Genomic DNA, 18,242 nt, shown 5'->3' with positions numbered 1-18,242 from the left:
TCTCTGTATATATCAATGATGTTGCTCTTGCTGCGGGCGATTCCCTGATCCACCTCTACGCAGACGACACCATTCTATATACTTCCGGCCCGTCCTTGGACACTGTGCTATCTAACCTCCAAACGAGCTTCAATGCCATACAACACTCCTTCCGTGGCCTTCAACTGCTCTTAAACGCTAGTAAAACCAAATGCATGCTTTTCAACCGTTCGCTGCCTGCACCCGCACGCCTGACCAGCATCACCACCCTGGATGGTTCCGACCTTGAATATGTGGACATCTATAAGTACCTAGGTGTCTGGCTAGACTGTAAACTCTCCTTCCAGACTCATATCAAACATCTCCAATTGAAAATCAAATCAAGAGTCGGCTTTCTATTCCGCAACAAAGCCTCCTTCACTCACGCCGCCAAACTTACCCTAGTAAAACTGACTATCCTACCGATCCTCGACTTCGGCGATGTCATCTACAAAATTGCTTCCAACACTCTACTCAGCAAACGGGATGCAGTTTATCACAGTGCCATCTGTTTTGTCACTAAAGCACCTTATACCACCCACCACTGCGACTTGTATGCTCTAGTCGGCTGGCCCTCGCTACATATTCGTCGCCAGACCCACTGGCTCCAGGTCATCTACAAGTCCATGCTAGGTAAAGCTCCGCCTTATCTCAGTTCACTGGTCACATCCCTAAAGCCAACACCTCATTTGGCCGCCTTTCGTTCCAGTTCTCTGCTGCCTGTGACTGGAACGAATTGCAAAAATCGCTGAAGTTGGAGACTTTTATCTCCCTCACCAACTTCAAACATCTGCTATCTGAGCAGCTAACCGATCGCAGCAGCTGTACAAAGTCTATTGGTAAATAGCCCACCCATTTTCACCTACCTCATCCCCATACTGTTTTTATTTATTTACTTTTCTGCTCTTTTGCACACCAATATCTCTACCTGTACATGACCATCTGATCATTTATCACTCCAGTGTTAATCTGCAAAATTGTAATTATTCGCATACCTCCTTATGCCTTTTGCACACAATGTATATAGACTCCCCCTTTTTTCTACTGTGTTATTGACTTGTTAATTGTTTACTCCATGTGTAACTCTGTGTTGTCTGTTCACACTGCTATGCTTTATCTTGGCCAGGTCGCAGTTGCAAATGAGAACTTGTTCTCAACTAGCCTACCTGGTTAAATAAAGGTGACATTTTTTAAAAATTAAAAATTGTTACTGGTCTTTCTCTATCAGATGGCATTACCACGATCCTGACAGTGGTGGATAAGTCTTCTATCCACCCATTTTATTCCCCTTCCCAAGTTACCCTCAGCCAAGGAGACGGCTCAGCTCATGCTGCAGCACTTCTTCCATATCCATGGACTTCCGGTTGACTTGGTCTCCAATCGTGGTCCTCAGTTCTGGAAGGCATTCTGCACCCTCATTTGGTCTCGTGACAGCCTGTCCTCTGGTTTTAACCCCTAAACTAACGGTCAGTCGGAGCGAGCCAGTCAGGACTTGGAGACGGCTTTTCATTGCCTCGCCTCTGCCAACGCCACCACCTGGATCCAGGAACTTGTGTGGGTGGAATACGCCCGTACATTCTTCCCTAATCGCCCTTCAAGTGTTACTTGGGATATCAGCCCCCGCTCTTTCCTGAGCAAGAGGAAGAAGTTAGCATACCCTCTGCCCCGATGTTCGTCCGCCGCTGTTGCCGTACCTGGAAGAGAGCCCGGAGTACCTGGAAGAGAGCCCGGAGTATCTGGAAGAGAGCCCGGAGTACCTGGAAGAGAGCCCGGAGTACCTGGAAGAGAGCCCGGAGTACCTCGAAGAGAGCCCGGAGTACCTGGAAGACCACATCTAGGTATCGGCGAACTACGAATCGCCTACGGACTGCTGATCCCCGCTATCGGCTCGTGCAGAAGGGACCAGCCCCTCCAGGTGGAGTCTCATGAACTTTACCCCCGTTTCATCGCCCCTTTCCACATCTCTAAAATCCTTAGCCCCTCTGCTGTCCGTCTCCTGTTTCCACGCACCCTCCGTATACATTCCACGTTTCATGTGTCTAGGACTAAACCTCTGTCTCACAGCCCTTTGTCTCCTGTTTCCAATGAAAAACAATAATCTCCTTGGGAATTGTCACGAGTCCGACCGAGGGTGTTTCCCCTTCCCGGGCGGGTGGCGCTCGGCGGTCGTCATCACCGGCCTATTAGCTGCCACTGATTGTTTTTCCTCTCCCTCCTTGTATGTTTAGTGGTAGCACCTGTTCATGTGTAATTAGGTAATTAGTTTGTCTTTATTAGACAGCCGGCCCGCCTGGTTGTTGTGCGGGATTATTTCAGTGTAACCTTCGGCTCTGTTGTAGAGGTACGTGTTAGTGCCTGGTCGTTACGTTTCCGTTGTACATTCTCATTCCCTGTGTTTGGGGCCGTTACTATTGTGAGCATCCTGTGGTGCGTTGGTGCTATTAAAGACGCACAGCTTTGCACTCACTGTCTCCTGCGTTTGACTCCACACACCTACGACACCTGAAGCGTTACAGAATCCCGCACCTAATCAAATTGAATGGAGTCAGCAGGAGCAGCAGCCAACCCTCTCCCATCGATGGAGGAACGGGTTCTCCACCACACCACCGTTCTCCATCGGATCGGATCCGCGATGGATCAAGTGATGGAGAGAATGGACCGATGGGAGAGGAGTGGTCTCCTCTCTCCACCTTCGGCACCCCGGCCCGGACTCCCCATCACTCGACTCCAGCACCCTCCGTCTGACGCTACCGAGGGCTTATGATGGAGCGGCGGCGGGTTGCCAGGGGTTTCTGCTTCAGCTGGAGCTATACCTGGCCACCGTTAGACCCACTCCCTCAGGAGCGGAGAGGGTGAGTGTCCTCATCTCCTGCCTCACGGGTCGTGCTCTGGAGTGGGCGAACGCAGTCTGGAATGGCCCAGACTCAGCGGGAGCACTACCCAGAGTTTTCCTGCCGCTTCCGTGCCGTGTTTGATCACCCTCTAGACGGCCGAGCGGTGGGAGAACGACTTTTTCATCTCAGGCAGGAGAGGAGGAGCGCCCAGGATTACGCGCTGGAGTTCCGGACCTTGGCAGCCGGATCTGGGTGGAACGACAGGGCCCTTATGGACCACTACAGGTGTAGTCTCCGAGAGGGCGTCCGCCGGGAGTTAGCTTGTCGGGACACCACTCTGTCACTGGATCAGCTGATTGACATGTCCATTCGACTGGACAATCTGCTGGCTGCCCGCGGGCGTTCAGAGAGGGTCCTGTGCGTTCCACCACCCAGCCCCTCCGCTCCCATTCCGATGGAGTTGGGAGGGGCTGCGCCGAGGGGTACCGGAGGAGGAGGCCTTCCCTGCACCAACTGTGGTCGGAGAGGACACACGTCTGATCGGTGCTGGGGGGGTCCGTCTGGGAGTAGAGATGGCAGGCGGAACGCTTCTCGGTCACCCCAGGTGAGTCAGCATCAGACTCACCCAGAATCCCTTGTTGGCCATATGTTTGTCTTAATCTCTTTCCTTCACTTTTTTCCCTCTTCCCAGCATAGGGCGCTAGTCGATTCAGGCGCAGCTGGGAACTTTATGGATCGCAGACTCGCCCTTAAGTTAGGGGTTCCGCTGGTGCCGATAGATTCTCCTTTCCCCGTGCACTCACTAGATAGCCGGCCATTAGGGTCAGGGATGGTCGGGGAGACCACGGTCCCACTGGACATGGTGACATCTGTCCATAGATTTCCTGACCGATCCACCGCCGTCTCAGGGGAACACCGCGGTTCTAGTGATTGTGGATCGGTTTTCTAAGTCCTGCCGTCTCCTCCCGTTGCCCGGTATCCCTACAGCCCTGCAGACTGCGGAGGCATTATTTACCCATGTCTTTCGGCACTACGGGGTGCCGGAGGACATCGTTTCTGATCGGGGCCCCCAATTCACGTCTCGGGTATGGAGAGCGTTCATGGAACGCTTGGGGGTCTCTTACATTTACATTTAAGTCATTTAGCAGACGCTCTTATCCAGAGCGACTTACAAATTGGTGCATACACCTTATGACAACCAGTGGAACAGCCACTTGCATCTAAATCTTGTTGGGGGGAGTGAGAAGGATTACTTACCCTTACTTACCCTATCCTAGGTATTCCTTGAAGAGGTGGGGTTTCAGGTGTCTCCGGAAGGTGGTGATTGACTCCGCTGTCCTGGCGTCGTGAGGAGTTTGTTCCACCATTGGGGGCCAGAGCAGCGAACAGTTTTGACTGGGCTGAGCGGGAACTGTACTTCCTCAGTGGTAGGGAGGCGAGCAGGCCAGAGGTGGATGAACGCAGTGCCCTTGTTTGGGTGTAGGGCCTGATCAGAGCCTGGAGGTACTGAGGTGCCGTTCCCCTCACAGCTCCGTAGGCGAGCACCATGGTCTTGTAGCGGATGCGAGCTTCAACTGGAAGCCAGTGGAGAGAGCGGAGGAGCGGGGTGACGTGAGAGAACTTGGGAAGGTTGAACACCAGACGGGCTGCGGCGTTCTGGATGAGTTGTAGGGGTTTAATGGCACAGGCAGGGAGCCCAGCCAACAGCGAGTTGCAGTAATCAAGACGGGAGATGACAAGTGCCTGGATTAGGACCTGCGCCGCTTCCTGTGTGAGGCAGGGTCGTACTCTGCGGATGTTGTAGAGCATGAACCTACAGGAACGGGACACCGCCTTGATGTTAGTTGAGAACGTCAGGGTGTTGTCCAGGATCACGCCAAGGTTCTTAGCGCTCTGGGAGGAGGACACAATGGAGTTGTCAACCGTGATGGCGAGATCATGGAACGGGCAGTCCTTGCCCGGGAGGAAGAGGAGCTCCGTCTTGCTGAGGTTCAGCTTGAGGTGGTGATCCGTCATCCACACTGATATGTCTGCCAGACATGCAGAGATGCGATTCGCCACCTGGTCATCAGAAGGGGGAAAGGAGAAGATTAATTGTGTGTCGTCTGCATAGCAATGATAGGAGAGACCATGTGAGGTTATGACAGAGCCAAGTGACTTGGTGTATAGCGAGAATAAGAGAGGGCCTAGAACAGAGCCCTGGGGGACACCAGTGGTGAGAGCGCGTGGTGAGGAGACAGATTCTCGCCACGCCACCTGGTAGGAGCGACCTGTCAGGTAGGACGCAATCCAAGCGTGGGCCGCGCCGGAGATGCCCAACTCGGAGAGGGTGGAGAGGAGGATCTGATGGTTCACAGTATCGAAGGCAGCCGATAGGTCTAGAAGGATGAGAGCAGAGGAGAGAGAGTTAGCTTTAGCAGTGCGGAGCGCCTCCGTGATACAGAGAAGAGCAGTCTCAGTTGAATGACTAGTCTTGAAACCTGACTGATTTGGATCAAGAAGGTCATTCTGAGAGAGATAGCGGTAGAGCTGGCCAAGGACGGCACGCTCAAGAGTTTTGGAGAGAAAAGAGAGAAGGGATACTGGTCTGTAGTTGTTGACATCGGAGGGATCGAGTGTAGGTTTTTCAGAAGGGTGCAACTCTCGCTCTCTTGAAGACGGGAGGGACGTAGCCAGCGGTCAGGGATGAGTTGATGAGCGAGGTGAGGTAAGGGAGAAGGTCTCCGGAAATGGTCTGGAGAAGAGAGGAGGGGATAGGGTCAAGCGGGCAGGTTGTTGGGCGGCCGGCCGTCACAAGACGCGAGATTTCATCTGGAGAGAGAGGGAGAAAGAGGTCAGAGCATAGGGTAGGGCAGTGTGAGCAGAACCAGCGGTGTCGTTTGACTTAGCAAACGAGGATCGGATGTCATCGACCTTCTTTTCAAAATGGTTGACGAAGTCATCTGCAGAGAGGGAGGAGGGAGGGGGGAGGATTCAGGAGGGAGGAGAAGGTGGCAAAGAGCTTCCTAGGGTTAGAGGCAGATGCTTGGAATTTAGAATGGTAGAAAGTGGCTTTAGCAGCAGAGACAGAGGAGGAAAATGTAGAGAGGAGGGAGTGAAAGGATGCCAGGTCCGCAGGGAGGCGAGTTTTCCTCCATATCCGCTCGGCTGCCCGGAGCCCTGTTCTGTGAGCTCGCAATGAGTCGTCGAGCCACGGAGCGGGAGGGGAGGACCGAGCCGGCCTGGAGGATAGGGGACATAGGGAGTCAAAGGATGCAGTAAGGGAGGAGAGGAGGGTTGAGGAGGCAGAATCAGGAGATAGGTTGGAGAAAGTTTGAGCAGAGGGAAGAGAAGATAGGATGGAAGAGGAGAGAGTAGCGGGGAGAGAGAGCGAAGGTTGGGACGGCGCGATACCATCCGAGTAGGGGCAGTGTGGGAAGTGTTGGATGAGAGCGAGAGGGAAAAGGATACAAGGTAGTGGTCGGAGACTTGGAGGGGAGTTGCAATGAGGTTAGTGGAAGAACAGCATCTAGTAAAGATGAGGTCAAGCGTATTGCCTGCCTTGTGAGTAGGGGGGGAAGGTGAGAGGGTGAGGTCAAAGAGGAGAGGAGTGGAAAGAAGGAGGCAGAGAGGAATGAGTCAAAGGTAGACGTGGGGAGGTTAAAGTCGCCCAGAACTGTGAGAGGTGAGCCGTCCTCAGGAAAGGAGCTTATCAAGGCATCAAGCTCATTGATGAACTCTCCGAGGGAACCTGGAGGGCGATAAATGATAAGGATGTTAAGCTTGAAAGGGCTGGTAACTGTGACAGCATGGAATTCAAAGGAGGCAATAGACAGATGGGTAAGGGAGAAAGAGAGAAAGACCACTTGGGAGAGATGAGGATCCCGGTGCCACCACCCCGCTGACCAGAAGCTCTCGGGGTGTGCGAGAACACGTGGGCGGACGAGGAGAGAGCAGTAGGAGTAGCAGTGTTATCTGTGGTGATCCATGTTTCCGTCAGTGCCAAGAAGTCAAGGGACTGGAGGGAGGCATAGGCTGAGATGAACTCTGCCTTGTTGGCCGCAGATTGGCAGTTCCAGAGGCTACCAGAGACCTGGAACTCCACGTGGGTCGTACGCGCTGGGACCACCAGGTTAGGGTGGTCGCGGCCACGCGGTGTGGAGCGTTTGTATGGTCTGTGCAGAGAGGAGAGAACAGGGATAGACAGACACATAGTTGACAGGCTACAGAAAAGGCTACGCTAATGCAAGGAAATTGGAATGACAAGCGGACTACACGTCTCGAATGTTCAGAAAGTTAAGCTTACGTAGCAAGAATCTTATTGACTAAAATGATTAAAATGATACAGTACTGCTAAAGTAGGCTAGCTGGCAGTAGCTGCGTTGTTGACACTACACTAATCAAGTCGTTCCGTTGAGTGTAATAATTCTACAGTGCTGCTATTCGGGGGCTAGCTGGCTAGCTAGCAGTGTTGTTTACGTTACGTTGAGTTAAAAGAACGACAATAGCTGGCTAGCTAACCTAGGAAATCGGTCTAGACTACACAATTATCTTTGAAACAAAGACGGCTATGTAGCTAGCTATGTAGCTAGCTACGATCAAACAAATCAAACCGTTGTACTGTAATGAAATGAAAATGTGATACTCCCTGACCGGTGATTGAATTCGAAACAAAATGTGATACTACCTGTGAATGCGACCGGGTTGTTGGGTTCTATTCAGTAGACGTTGGCTAGCTGTTAGCTGTTAGCTGTTGGCTAGCTAGCAGAGTCTCCTACGTTAAGGACGACAAATAGCTGGCTAGCGAACCTCAGTGAATTAAGATAATCACTCCAAGGCTACACACACTAAACTACACAATTATCTTGGAAACAAAGACAGCTATGTAGCTAGCTAACACTGAACTAATCAAGTCGTACAGTTGAGTGAATAGCACTACAGTGATGCTAATCTGTGTGCGTTAGCTAGCGTTGCTAGCTCCTGGGCGAATAGCAGTGAAGGCTACGTTAGGGCGACGAAATACGAAATACGATAATTATGCAATTATCTCTGATACAAGGACGGCTATGTAGCTAGCTAAGAAGAATGGCTAAGATTATGTAGCTAGCTAACAGTAAACTAATCAAGTCGTACAGTTGAGTGAATAGCACTACAGTGATGCTAATCTGTGTGCGTTAGCTAGCGTTAGCTAGCTCCTGGGCGAATAGCAGTGAAGGCTACGTTAGGGCGACGAAATACGATAATTATGCAATTATCTCTGATACAAGGACGGCTATGTAGCTAGCTAAGAAGAATTGCTAAGATTAGACAAATCAACCGTTGTACTATAATGAAATGTAATGAAAAAGTTATACAACCTGCAGAGCGAAGTGCGAATGCGACCGCTCGCTCCAACCGGAACTCCAACCGGAGCCTGACCTCCTGTCAGCCTGACCTCCGGTTATCACCCCGAGAGTAATGGGCAGGTGGAGAGAATGAACCAGGAGGTGGGTAGGTTTCTGCGGTCGTATTGCCAGGATCGGCCAGGGGAGTGGGCACGATACATTCCCTGGGCTGAAATGGCTCAGAACTCACTACGCCACTCCTCTACTAACGTGTCCCCTTTTCAGTGTGTGTTGGGATACCAGCCGGTCCTGGCACCATGGCATCCGAGCCAGACCGAGGCTCCTGCGGTGGAGGAATGGGTACAGCGCTCCAAGGAGACCTGGAGGGCCGTCCAGGAATCTCCACGACAAGCGAGTGGACGGCAGAAGAGGAGTGCTGACCGCCACCGCAGTGAGGCCCCCGTGTTTGTACCGGGGGACAGGGTCTGGCTCTCGACCCGAAACCTACCTCTCCGCTTGCCCTGCCGGAAGCTGGGTCCGCAGTGTGTAGGGCCCTTTAAAGTCCTGAGGAGAATAAACGAGGTGTGTTATCGATTACAACTCCCTTCCTATTATCGTATTAACCCCTCGTTTCATGTGTCTCTCCTCAGGCCGGTGGTAGCTGGTCCCCTGCAGGACAGTGAGGTACCGGAGGTCCCTCCCCCCTCTGGACATCGAGGGGACCCCGGCGTACACGATCCGGGCCATTCTGGACTCAAGACGCCGGGTGAGGGGCCTGCAGTACCTCGTGGACTGGGAGGGGTACGGTCCGGAGGAGAGGTGCTGGGTACCAGTGAGGGACATCTTGGATCCATCCATGTTGAGGGATTTCCATCGCCTCCATCCGGATCGCCCTGCACCTCGTCCTCCGGGGCGACCTCGAGGCCGGTGTCGGCGCGCTGCGGGAGCCGCGCGTCAGGAGGGGGGTACTGTCACGAGTCCGACCGAGGGTGTTTCCCCTTCCCGGGCGGGTGGCGCTCGGCGGTCGTCATCACCGGCCTATTAGCTGCCACTGATTGTTTTTCCTCTCCCTCCTTGTATGTTTAGTGGTAGCACCTGTTCATGTGTAATTAGGTAATTAGTTTGTCTTTATTAGACAGCCGGCCCGCCTGGTTGTTGTGCGGGATTATTTCAGTGTAACCTTCGGCTCTGTTGTAGAGGTACGTGTTAGTGCCTGGTCGTTACGTTTCCGTTGTACATTCTCATTTCCTGTGTTTGGGGCCGTTACTATTGTGAGCATCCTGTGGTGCGTTGGTGCTATTAAAGACGCACAGCTTTGCACTCACTGTCTCCTGCGTTTGACTCCACACACCTACGACACCTGAAGCGTTACAGGAATAGACTTTTAGACAAGAGGTCATATATATGACTGTGGCATCATATCACTGTACAAAATGGTTTATTCATATAGTTATTCATAATATAAAGTATATACTGGATATTATGCAACATAATCATTATTATAATTTGAATGATAGTTCAATGTAGAGTACCAATCGCTCTTAAAACAAAGCCTATACTCTTCAGTCGCTGGGGAGGAAAGGTAATAGATGCAGAGGTCCCATCAACTTACATGACTGGAGGAATAAATAAAATATGTGTTTACAAGTCCATTAAAGACAAGACTATTGAATACTTTGACATATTATCTACGTGAAAGACCTATCATACGCACACATTCCTATTGGCCCAGATTCAAAACCCCCGCAATATAGGCTCAAATTTAAGCACTATTAAGGTCAATACTACCTGTGCACTTCATAGGCTACCAGTGTCTTTTTCTGAAAACCGGGAGCATATAGAAGGGGGTCTATCAAAATATTTCAGACCACCCAAACCGGTTTCTAAAACGAAATAAAGTCATTTTGAGTGTTTAATTCATACAACCCATACACGGTTGATCTGTATCTTTACATAGACAGTTGGGGTCCACAAACCACAATTACCCTTTAAGCAGGTGGTTACAACGTAGTTGACACCAAAGTTTCTGTGTGCAAATGAAAAGGTGTTGCGTTTTCAAACATGAAATACTTTGGTTTTCGAAGTGAAAGGCCAAACTAAATGTGTTCTACATGGTGATATTTATTTATGCCCATAGTCCGATAGATTCACATGTTTATTTTTTTTTTCATCAAAATTATCCTGGTTGAAATGTCAAAATGTCATGATAAAATAGCAAATAGCTCAAGATGTAACAATTATTCGAGCGATGCACCTGTCCTTTTGGTGCATTTTCTCCACACGTACAACAACACTCAGGTATGAAAGTGTAAGGGAACTTCCACCTTTCACTTTTGGAATACCTTGCAGACTCGTTGTATAAAGGATCGACACAGGTTGGAGAATGGCAGAACTTGGGTGGCAGAACTGGTATTGTTCAGTCAGGAAGAACACTTTATCTCTTTATCCGTTCCGGAAAACTAACATTTTTTGTCGGAATTATACGAAGTAGTCTATCTTTCCGAAGTGCACCAACGTTGATTGCGGACAGACCGAGAACTACAGTAGACCTACGCTAAAATGGGTTCAATCAGCTTTTGGATGTGCTTGGTCATGACGATTTGCACCTGGAATAAAACCATCGGATGCACATGGATGAAGACACTGCCTCGGTCTCCGAGCATGTTCCAAGTGTTCAGCAACAACACCATAACGATGCTTAAGAAAATGGTAGGATATAGGGTCATGTTTATTCACTTGTTCCTGGTCATTGAGCTCTTGTCTTCTTTTCAACATTTCATGAGCTGCTATGTTTCATTTAAATGACCTGACTCCTTTTTGTACAGTAATAACGATGCAATATTTTGTTTATATTTTTGGGCATCTCAGGGTCATGAAGTCTCTCGAGGACCTCAGATCACTTTCCCTGACAAACAATACAGACAAGTCAATAATTTCAAGGTAAGAAATATGCATAAAAAATGTTTCGTACTATCCATAACTTTTTTTTCTAAGAGTGGATTAAACACTGAATTCGGGAAGTATTCAGACCCCTTCACATTTTCCACATTTTGTTATGTTACAGACCATTTCTAAAATTGATTGCAAATAAATAAAAAATCATCATCAATGTACACACAATATCCCATAATGAAGAAGCAAAAACAGTTTTTGATTTTCATAAATTAGCGAAAATGTCGAAAAACATGTTTTGGCTTGGTCGTTATGAGTTATTGTCTTTAGATTGATGAATGAAATCATATTTATTACATTTGAAAATAAGGCTGTAACGTAACAAAATGTACAGATATTTAAGTGTTCTGAACACTTTCCGAATGCACTGTATATAATTAGGTTATAACGAATTTACAAAATTGCTATAATGTTTTTGTTATTTTCCATCAATTCATAAGGCATACACTAATTCAAATCACTCTTCTTCTAGGCTGACGAACAGATTGCCTTCATTTCGCATACTCTGAACGCTATAAATAAATTGTATAGCAGTGGTAAATATGAGTCCCCGCCTGGGACCAGAAAGGAGTTGACAAGTTTATGAATGACCTCTATCGCCAGACCTCGGAGCTGGATCAATGCGTATGTCATTTGTGATTTTCGCCTCTTAAAACATTAATGCAAAAAGGAAAACATTATACTATCCTTCTTGATTATAATATAAGTAGTTACATGTTATTCAAAACATAATATTAAATTAATGATTTGTTATTTATCCTAACAGGTAAAGGCTATGAAAACTAGACTATCAAAATCTGTCAACAGAGTGAACAAAAAGATGAGCCTTCACTTCAAGTTCCTGAAGCATTACTTGAAACGCGAGGTAGGTTGATCCATTTGTCTTACAAAGAGAGTACATTCACCAAATCTGGATGTATTTATGTGATGATACAACATGTGTCTATTCTCAAATCTTAACAAGTGTATTTCATTTATGCAGGATTACAGCGCAAGCGGCTGGGAAGACATAAGGACAGTGGTGCTGGCACACCTCCAAAGACTAGACACAACATTAAGTAGCCAATGAGCGTTATGTGTGTGTTGTGTACATATTTGTTATTTATATATCTATTTATCTATTCATATTTCTAACTATTTTTTTACATGTTTACTCGTTTGTTTTTTTAACGTATTAATTTATTTTGTAGTCATGTATTCACAACTCCGAGGAGTTAATCATTTTTTCATTATGAATAATGATGTGATTGACTAAGGCTATACATAGCCTAATGTATCAATGTTTCCGTGCATTTTTTTTGTATTCATGAAGGCCATTGCAGACTGTATTTATTATTGCAATCTGATAGGAAATGTTTGTTATTGTAATAATAAAATATATTATAATTAAATAAATGTGTCCTCTACAGCTGTAATCTTTTTTAATCAACTCAATTGTAATTTATCCCATACACACATTTAGCAGATGTTTTAACGGCTGTAGCTATATGCTTGTTTTTCTAGCTCTAACACTGCAGTAATATCTGACAATACAAAACAATACACACAAATCTAAAAGAAAATGAATGGACATAAGAAACATAGAAATATGTCGGAGTCCGGAGTATATATACACAGTACCAGTCAAAAGTTTGGACACACCTCAGGGTTTTTCTTTATCTTTACTATTTTCTACATTGCAGAATAATAGTGAAGACATCAACACTATGAAATAACACATATGGAATCATGTAGTAACCAAAAAATTGTTAAACAAATCCAAATATATGTTATATTTGAAATTCTTCAAAGTATACACCCAGCTTGGATGTCAGCTTTGCACATTCTTGGCATTCTCTGAACCAGCTTCAGGAGGTAGTCACCTGGAATGCATTTCAATTAACAGGTGGTCCTTGTTCAAAGTTAATTTGTGGAATGTCTTTCCTTCTTAATGTATTTTAGCCAATCAGTTGTGTTGTGACAAGGTAGGGGTGGTATACAAAAGATAGCACTATTTTCTAAAATACCAAGTCCATATTTCTGTCGGGAACAGCTCAAATAAGCAAAGAGAAGTGACAGTCCATCATTACTTTAAGACATAAATGTCAGTCAATGCGGGAAATTTCAAGAACATTGAATGTTTCTTCAAGTGCAGTTTCAAAAACCATCAAGCGCTATGATGAAACTGGCTCTCATGAGGACAACCACAGGAAAGAAAGACACAGAGTTACATCTGCTGCAGAGGAGAAGTTCATTAGAGGTACCAGCTTCAGAAATTGCAGCCCAAATAAATGCTTCACAGAGTTCAAGTAACAGACACATCTCAACATCAAGTGTTCAGGGGAGACTGCTAGAGTCAGTCCTTAATGGTCGAATTGCTGCAGAGGAAACACTACATATTCCCAATTCGATATGTCGGCCAAAGGTGTCTATGATTACTGGGGAGAAGACTGGAACTGATGACATTGCACAACTTGCGAAAATGCGTCCAACACAGGCGTGTCATGTGACGTAAGAAGACGTTTCAGCACCATTGACAGGTATCACTACTAGCGCAAAAACCCATGAAGACGTCAGCGACTTCAACACTTTGAACATAGTCACACGGCAAAGACTCTACCAGTGGTTCTGTGTTGTGGCCGTAGCCCTGTTGCTACTGTTATTGTCCTGCTTACTAGGTACCAATTCCCTAAACCCTTAACTTAAATTTGTAAAACTATATGTGATGGGAAATATAGCTCTCTGACTCTTTGGTATCACGTTTCAAGTGTCACTATTATGAATCCTCATGGCTGGTCCTATTAAGGCTATATAGAATAACACCAAGGCCCGTATTTATAAAGCATCTCAGAGAGTTGGAGTGAATAAATTCAGCAGAATAATTAGGCTACATCTTTAATTTCAGCCTATAACATGACATTTCAATATGATTCCACCCATGACATTTTATCAAGACCCTGATGGAACAGGTGTTTTCGAACTGGGTTGGAACAAAAGCCTGCACCTTCTCCTGCTGGTCTCCAGGACCGTGCAGACAGTTTTGGTGACCACTTCCCTAAAGTATATGATCTTTACAGTTGAACAGGATTTGAATACTATGGATTAATCCCAATATTATATAGAAAAGGGGAGAAATGAACCAATGCCAAGATTTGACTTGCATAGTCAAAAACGTGCATAGCACTATGACACACACACACACACACACACACACACACACACACACACACACACACACACACACACACACACACACACACACACACACACACACACACACACACACACACACACACACACACGGGCGATTGGAAGTGATGCAGACAAATACATTGATGGAAGCTACAATCTATCTGCAATATTAAAGCTGATCTACCCCATAAAATATTTTATTTATAAAAAATGTAAAAAGATAGAATAGCCCTGTCAAAAAGATTGACTCTTTAGGGAAAATATCCCTGATATCGTAGCCTATACCAAGGTACTTTTGTCACATATTATTTTTCATTTTCCCCGTGTAAAAAAAACGACAAATAGAAAGTTCAAACAAAATATGTTGTCGTTGCTTGTCAACATTGCACCCCAGCTGACAACAGTAAGGTGAAAGTTGGTTACGTCATCATGAAAATGAAAGTTGAGAGATGTGGGTATTGACTCTGACGTTCCCCATTCACTTTTCAGATGTAGCGCAACAGCAGAAGACTACGGAACAATTGTTCGGACTAACTTTGAACGAAAACCACTAAATTAATGTCTTATATGGCTATATTTCTTAAGAAGTGTGGGTTTTATTTCGACTTCGACGATATTGTTATCGGAATTTTTTTCGGTTCAAGCGAAGTTATTAGCAGTTGAAAGCAAAGCTCGCGAATAGCCTATAGTCGCTATAGTAATAGTCTAGCCGATAACTAAAAGGGATAAATTCATTTTGTGGTTCAATTATAATTTAAACTGATTTCAAGGAGAATGTGTAGAGATTTACTTGATTTTTTTCGTCCAGGAGACGGAGCAGGCATGGAATTCCAATTGCTGCATGCGCTAGTCTGGAAAATGGAAGTCCCCGCCTCCGGTAGGTTGATCGGTGGGAAATTCTCCATACAGTTTTCCCTTTCCCAATTCCAGAAAAAACTACTTAATTAACACAATTAATATGTTCAAACTCATATGGAAAACTAATAGCGAAACAAACTGCTATTTACAATGTATACAATGCAGGGTTGGACGTGTATTTTTCTTATTATTTGCAGTATGCAGAGCGTGTGTCATTGCTGTGACTGGATCCCACACCACTACGGTCACTTGAGCGCAGAATACCTTTCCCTGCTGGACCAGATGGTGAGTTATCAGCACACTGTAAGAGGAGACTGAATGCATGTACTAAGGACAGCAAAAACAACCAACCAAGCAAAATAGTAATGTGTTTCATGTTTAGCATCTGTGTTAGAAAACTGTTAGTCTATATTTGAAAATAAATAGTAAAAGGGCTGAAATTACAGCCTCGAGGACGACCTGGAGGGCGAGGCGCAGGGCGATCCGGATGGAGGCGGTGGAACTCACCTAGCAGAGATGGGTCCAGATCAGAAACTTTTTCCTCTGGCACCCCGTAGTGCCGGAAGCCATGTGTAAACAGTGCCTCCGCAGTTTGTAGGGCCGCAGGAAAGCCGGGCAAAGGGAGGAGATGGCAGGACTTAGATAACCGATCCACAACGACCAGGATCGTGGTGTTCCCCTGTGATGGAGGAAGATCGGTGAGGAAGTCCACAGACAGGTGTGACCAAGGCCGCTGTGGAACGGGGGGCTGTAAACTTCCCTCTGGACAGGTGTCTAGGAGCCTTACACTGGGCGCACACACCGAACAGGAGGAAACATAAACCCTCACGTCTTTGGCCAAGGTGGGCCACCAGTACTTCCCCCTAAGACGCTGCAACGTCCTCTCGATCCCCGGATGACCAGAGGAGGGTAGCTTGTGGGCCCACCTGATCGATCTATCGCGAACACCAAGTGGGACATACCTCCGACCAGCTGGACACTGTGCTGGAGTGGGTCCTAACCATGAAGCCTGCTCGATTTCCATGTCCACCTCCCATACCACCGGTGCCACCAGACAAGAAGTCGGAAGTATGGGGGTGGGATCGATGGACCACTCCTCGGTATCGTTGAGACGGGACAGTGCGTCAGTGAACCTGGTCTGTAAGAGATGGTGAAACAAAAGCTGGTGAAAAACATTGCCCACCTTGCCTGACAAGGATTCAGTCTCCTCTCTGCCCAGATGTACTCCAGATTACGGTGGTCAGTCCAGATGAGAAAAGAGTGTTTCTCCCCCTCAAGCCAATGTCTCCACACCTTCAGAGCTTTTACCACCAGCTTTTACCGCTACTCCCAGTCCCCCACATCATAGTTTCGCTCTGCCGGACTGAGCTTCCTAGAGAAGAAAGTGCAGGGGCGAAGCTTCGGGGGCGTGCCCAAGGACTGTGATAGCATGATGCCAACACCAGCCTCGGACGCGTCCACCTCCACTATGAATGCCAAAGAGGGGTCAGGATGCGCCAATACGGGAGCATCGGTAAACAACGCCTTCAGACGACCAAAGACCATGTCCGCCTCCGCCGCCCACCGTAAACGCACAGGCCCCCCCTTCAGCAGTGAGGTAATGGGAGCAGCCACCTAACCAAAACCCCGGATAAACCTCCGGTAGTAATTGTCAAACCCTAAAAACCGCTGCACCTCCTTTACTGTGGTCGGAGTCAGCCAATTACGCACGGCCGCAATGCGATGAGAGGTAGCGGGTAACTGAACCCCACTGTAATGGAATTTAGACCTCTGTAGTCTATACACGGACGCAGACCTCAAGCCTTCTTCTTCACAAAAAAATTAACTCAAGGAGGCGGGTTACGTGGAGGGCCGAATGTACCCCTGTCCCAGAGATTCGGTGACATATGTCTCCATAGCCACCATCTCGTCCTGTGACAGGGGATACACATGACTCCTGGGAAGTGTGGAGTTCACCTGGAGGTTTATCGCACAATCCCTCGTCGATGATATGGTAATTGGGTCGACCTCTTTTCACATTTAGCGATAGCCAAATCGGCATATTCAGGGGGAAGCCGCATGGTGGAGACTTGGTCTGGACTCTCCACCGTCGTCGCACTGATGGAAACTCCCACACACCTACCTGAGCACTCATATGACCATCCCTCATGAGCCCCTGTTTCCACAAAATTTTAGGATTGTGATAAGCCAACCAGGGAATCCCCAGCACCGGTGGAAACGCAGGAGAATCAATGAGGAAGAGACTAATCCGCTCCTCATGACCCCCCTTCGTCACCATGTCCAGTGGAACCGTGGCCTCTCTGACCAGCCCTGACCCTAATGGTCGACTATGTAGGGCATGCACGGGGAAGGGTTGGTCCATCTGAACCAAGGGAATCCCTAACTTAAGCGCAAACCCGGGGTCCATAAAACTTCCCACTGCGCCTGAATCTACTAGCGCCTTATGCTGGGAATGAGGGGAAAACTCAAGAAAGGAAATCAACACATACAAATGACCATCAGGGAGCTCCGGGTGATCCTGGTGCTGACTCACCTGAGGTGTCGGAGCAGTGCTCTGTCTGCCCTCTTGACTCCCAGACGAGCTCCTCCAACACCGGTCAGAAGTTTGCCCTCTCCGACCACAACTGGTGCAGGAGGAGGTTTCACGCTCTGACCGTAGATTGCTTTGTATGTTTCTATTTTTAGTTTGGTCAGGGTGTAATGTGGGTGGGTATTCTATGTCGTAGGTCGAGGTTTTCTTTTTCTATGTGTTTGGCCTGGTATGGTTCTCAATCTGAGGCAGCTGTCTATCGTTGTCTCTGATTGAGAGCAAGACTTAGGTAGCCTGTTTTCCCATTTTGATTTGTGGGTGATTATTTTCCGTTTCAGTGTTTTCACCATACGGGACTATTTCGGTTTTCCTTTATTCTTTTGTTTGTTTGTATTCAGTGTTCAGTTTATTAAAGGCATCATGAACACGTACCACGCTGCGCTTTGGTCTACTCCGTCTTCCACCAACGACAGCCGTTACAGGAGGCTCCTCCTCCGGTCGCCCTAGCTGCATCACCCCCTAACTCCATGGGTGTTGGAGTGGGAGGGCTGGACGGTGGAATGAACAGAACCCTAT

At 47.4% G+C, this 18,242-nt stretch overlaps 1 protein-coding gene and 1 pseudogene across 2 annotated transcripts in view; both read left to right on the top strand.

Moving 5' to 3' along the window:
- LOC118384764 (interferon a3-like) overlaps positions 1 to 18,242 on the top strand; it is a 47,855-nt gene that overhangs the window by 6,901 nt on the left and 22,712 nt on the right. The window contains exons 1-2 of one of the 2 annotated variants that reach the window (XM_052518598.1): positions 14,918 to 15,155; positions 15,334 to 15,421. In XM_052518598.1, the coding sequence (XP_052374558.1) occupies positions 15,335 to 15,421 (87 nt within the window). In that variant the 5' untranslated portion in view covers positions 14,918 to 15,155; position 15,334. Of the gene's footprint in view, positions 1 to 14,917; positions 15,156 to 15,333; positions 15,422 to 18,242 lie in introns of those variants that run through there. The other variant, XM_052518600.1, reaches the window with a different exon arrangement.
- On the top strand, positions 9,981 to 12,416 carry LOC127929993 (interferon a3-like; annotated as a pseudogene).

The sequence above is a fragment of the Oncorhynchus keta genome, chromosome 5 (genome assembly GCF_023373465.1).
Source record: "Oncorhynchus keta strain PuntledgeMale-10-30-2019 chromosome 5, Oket_V2, whole genome shotgun sequence".
In the NCBI taxonomy this organism is placed as follows: domain Eukaryota; kingdom Metazoa; phylum Chordata; class Actinopteri; order Salmoniformes; family Salmonidae; genus Oncorhynchus; species Oncorhynchus keta.
The sequence above is the reverse complement of the archived record's forward strand: the minus strand, read 5'-3'. Positions and strand labels throughout refer to the sequence as shown.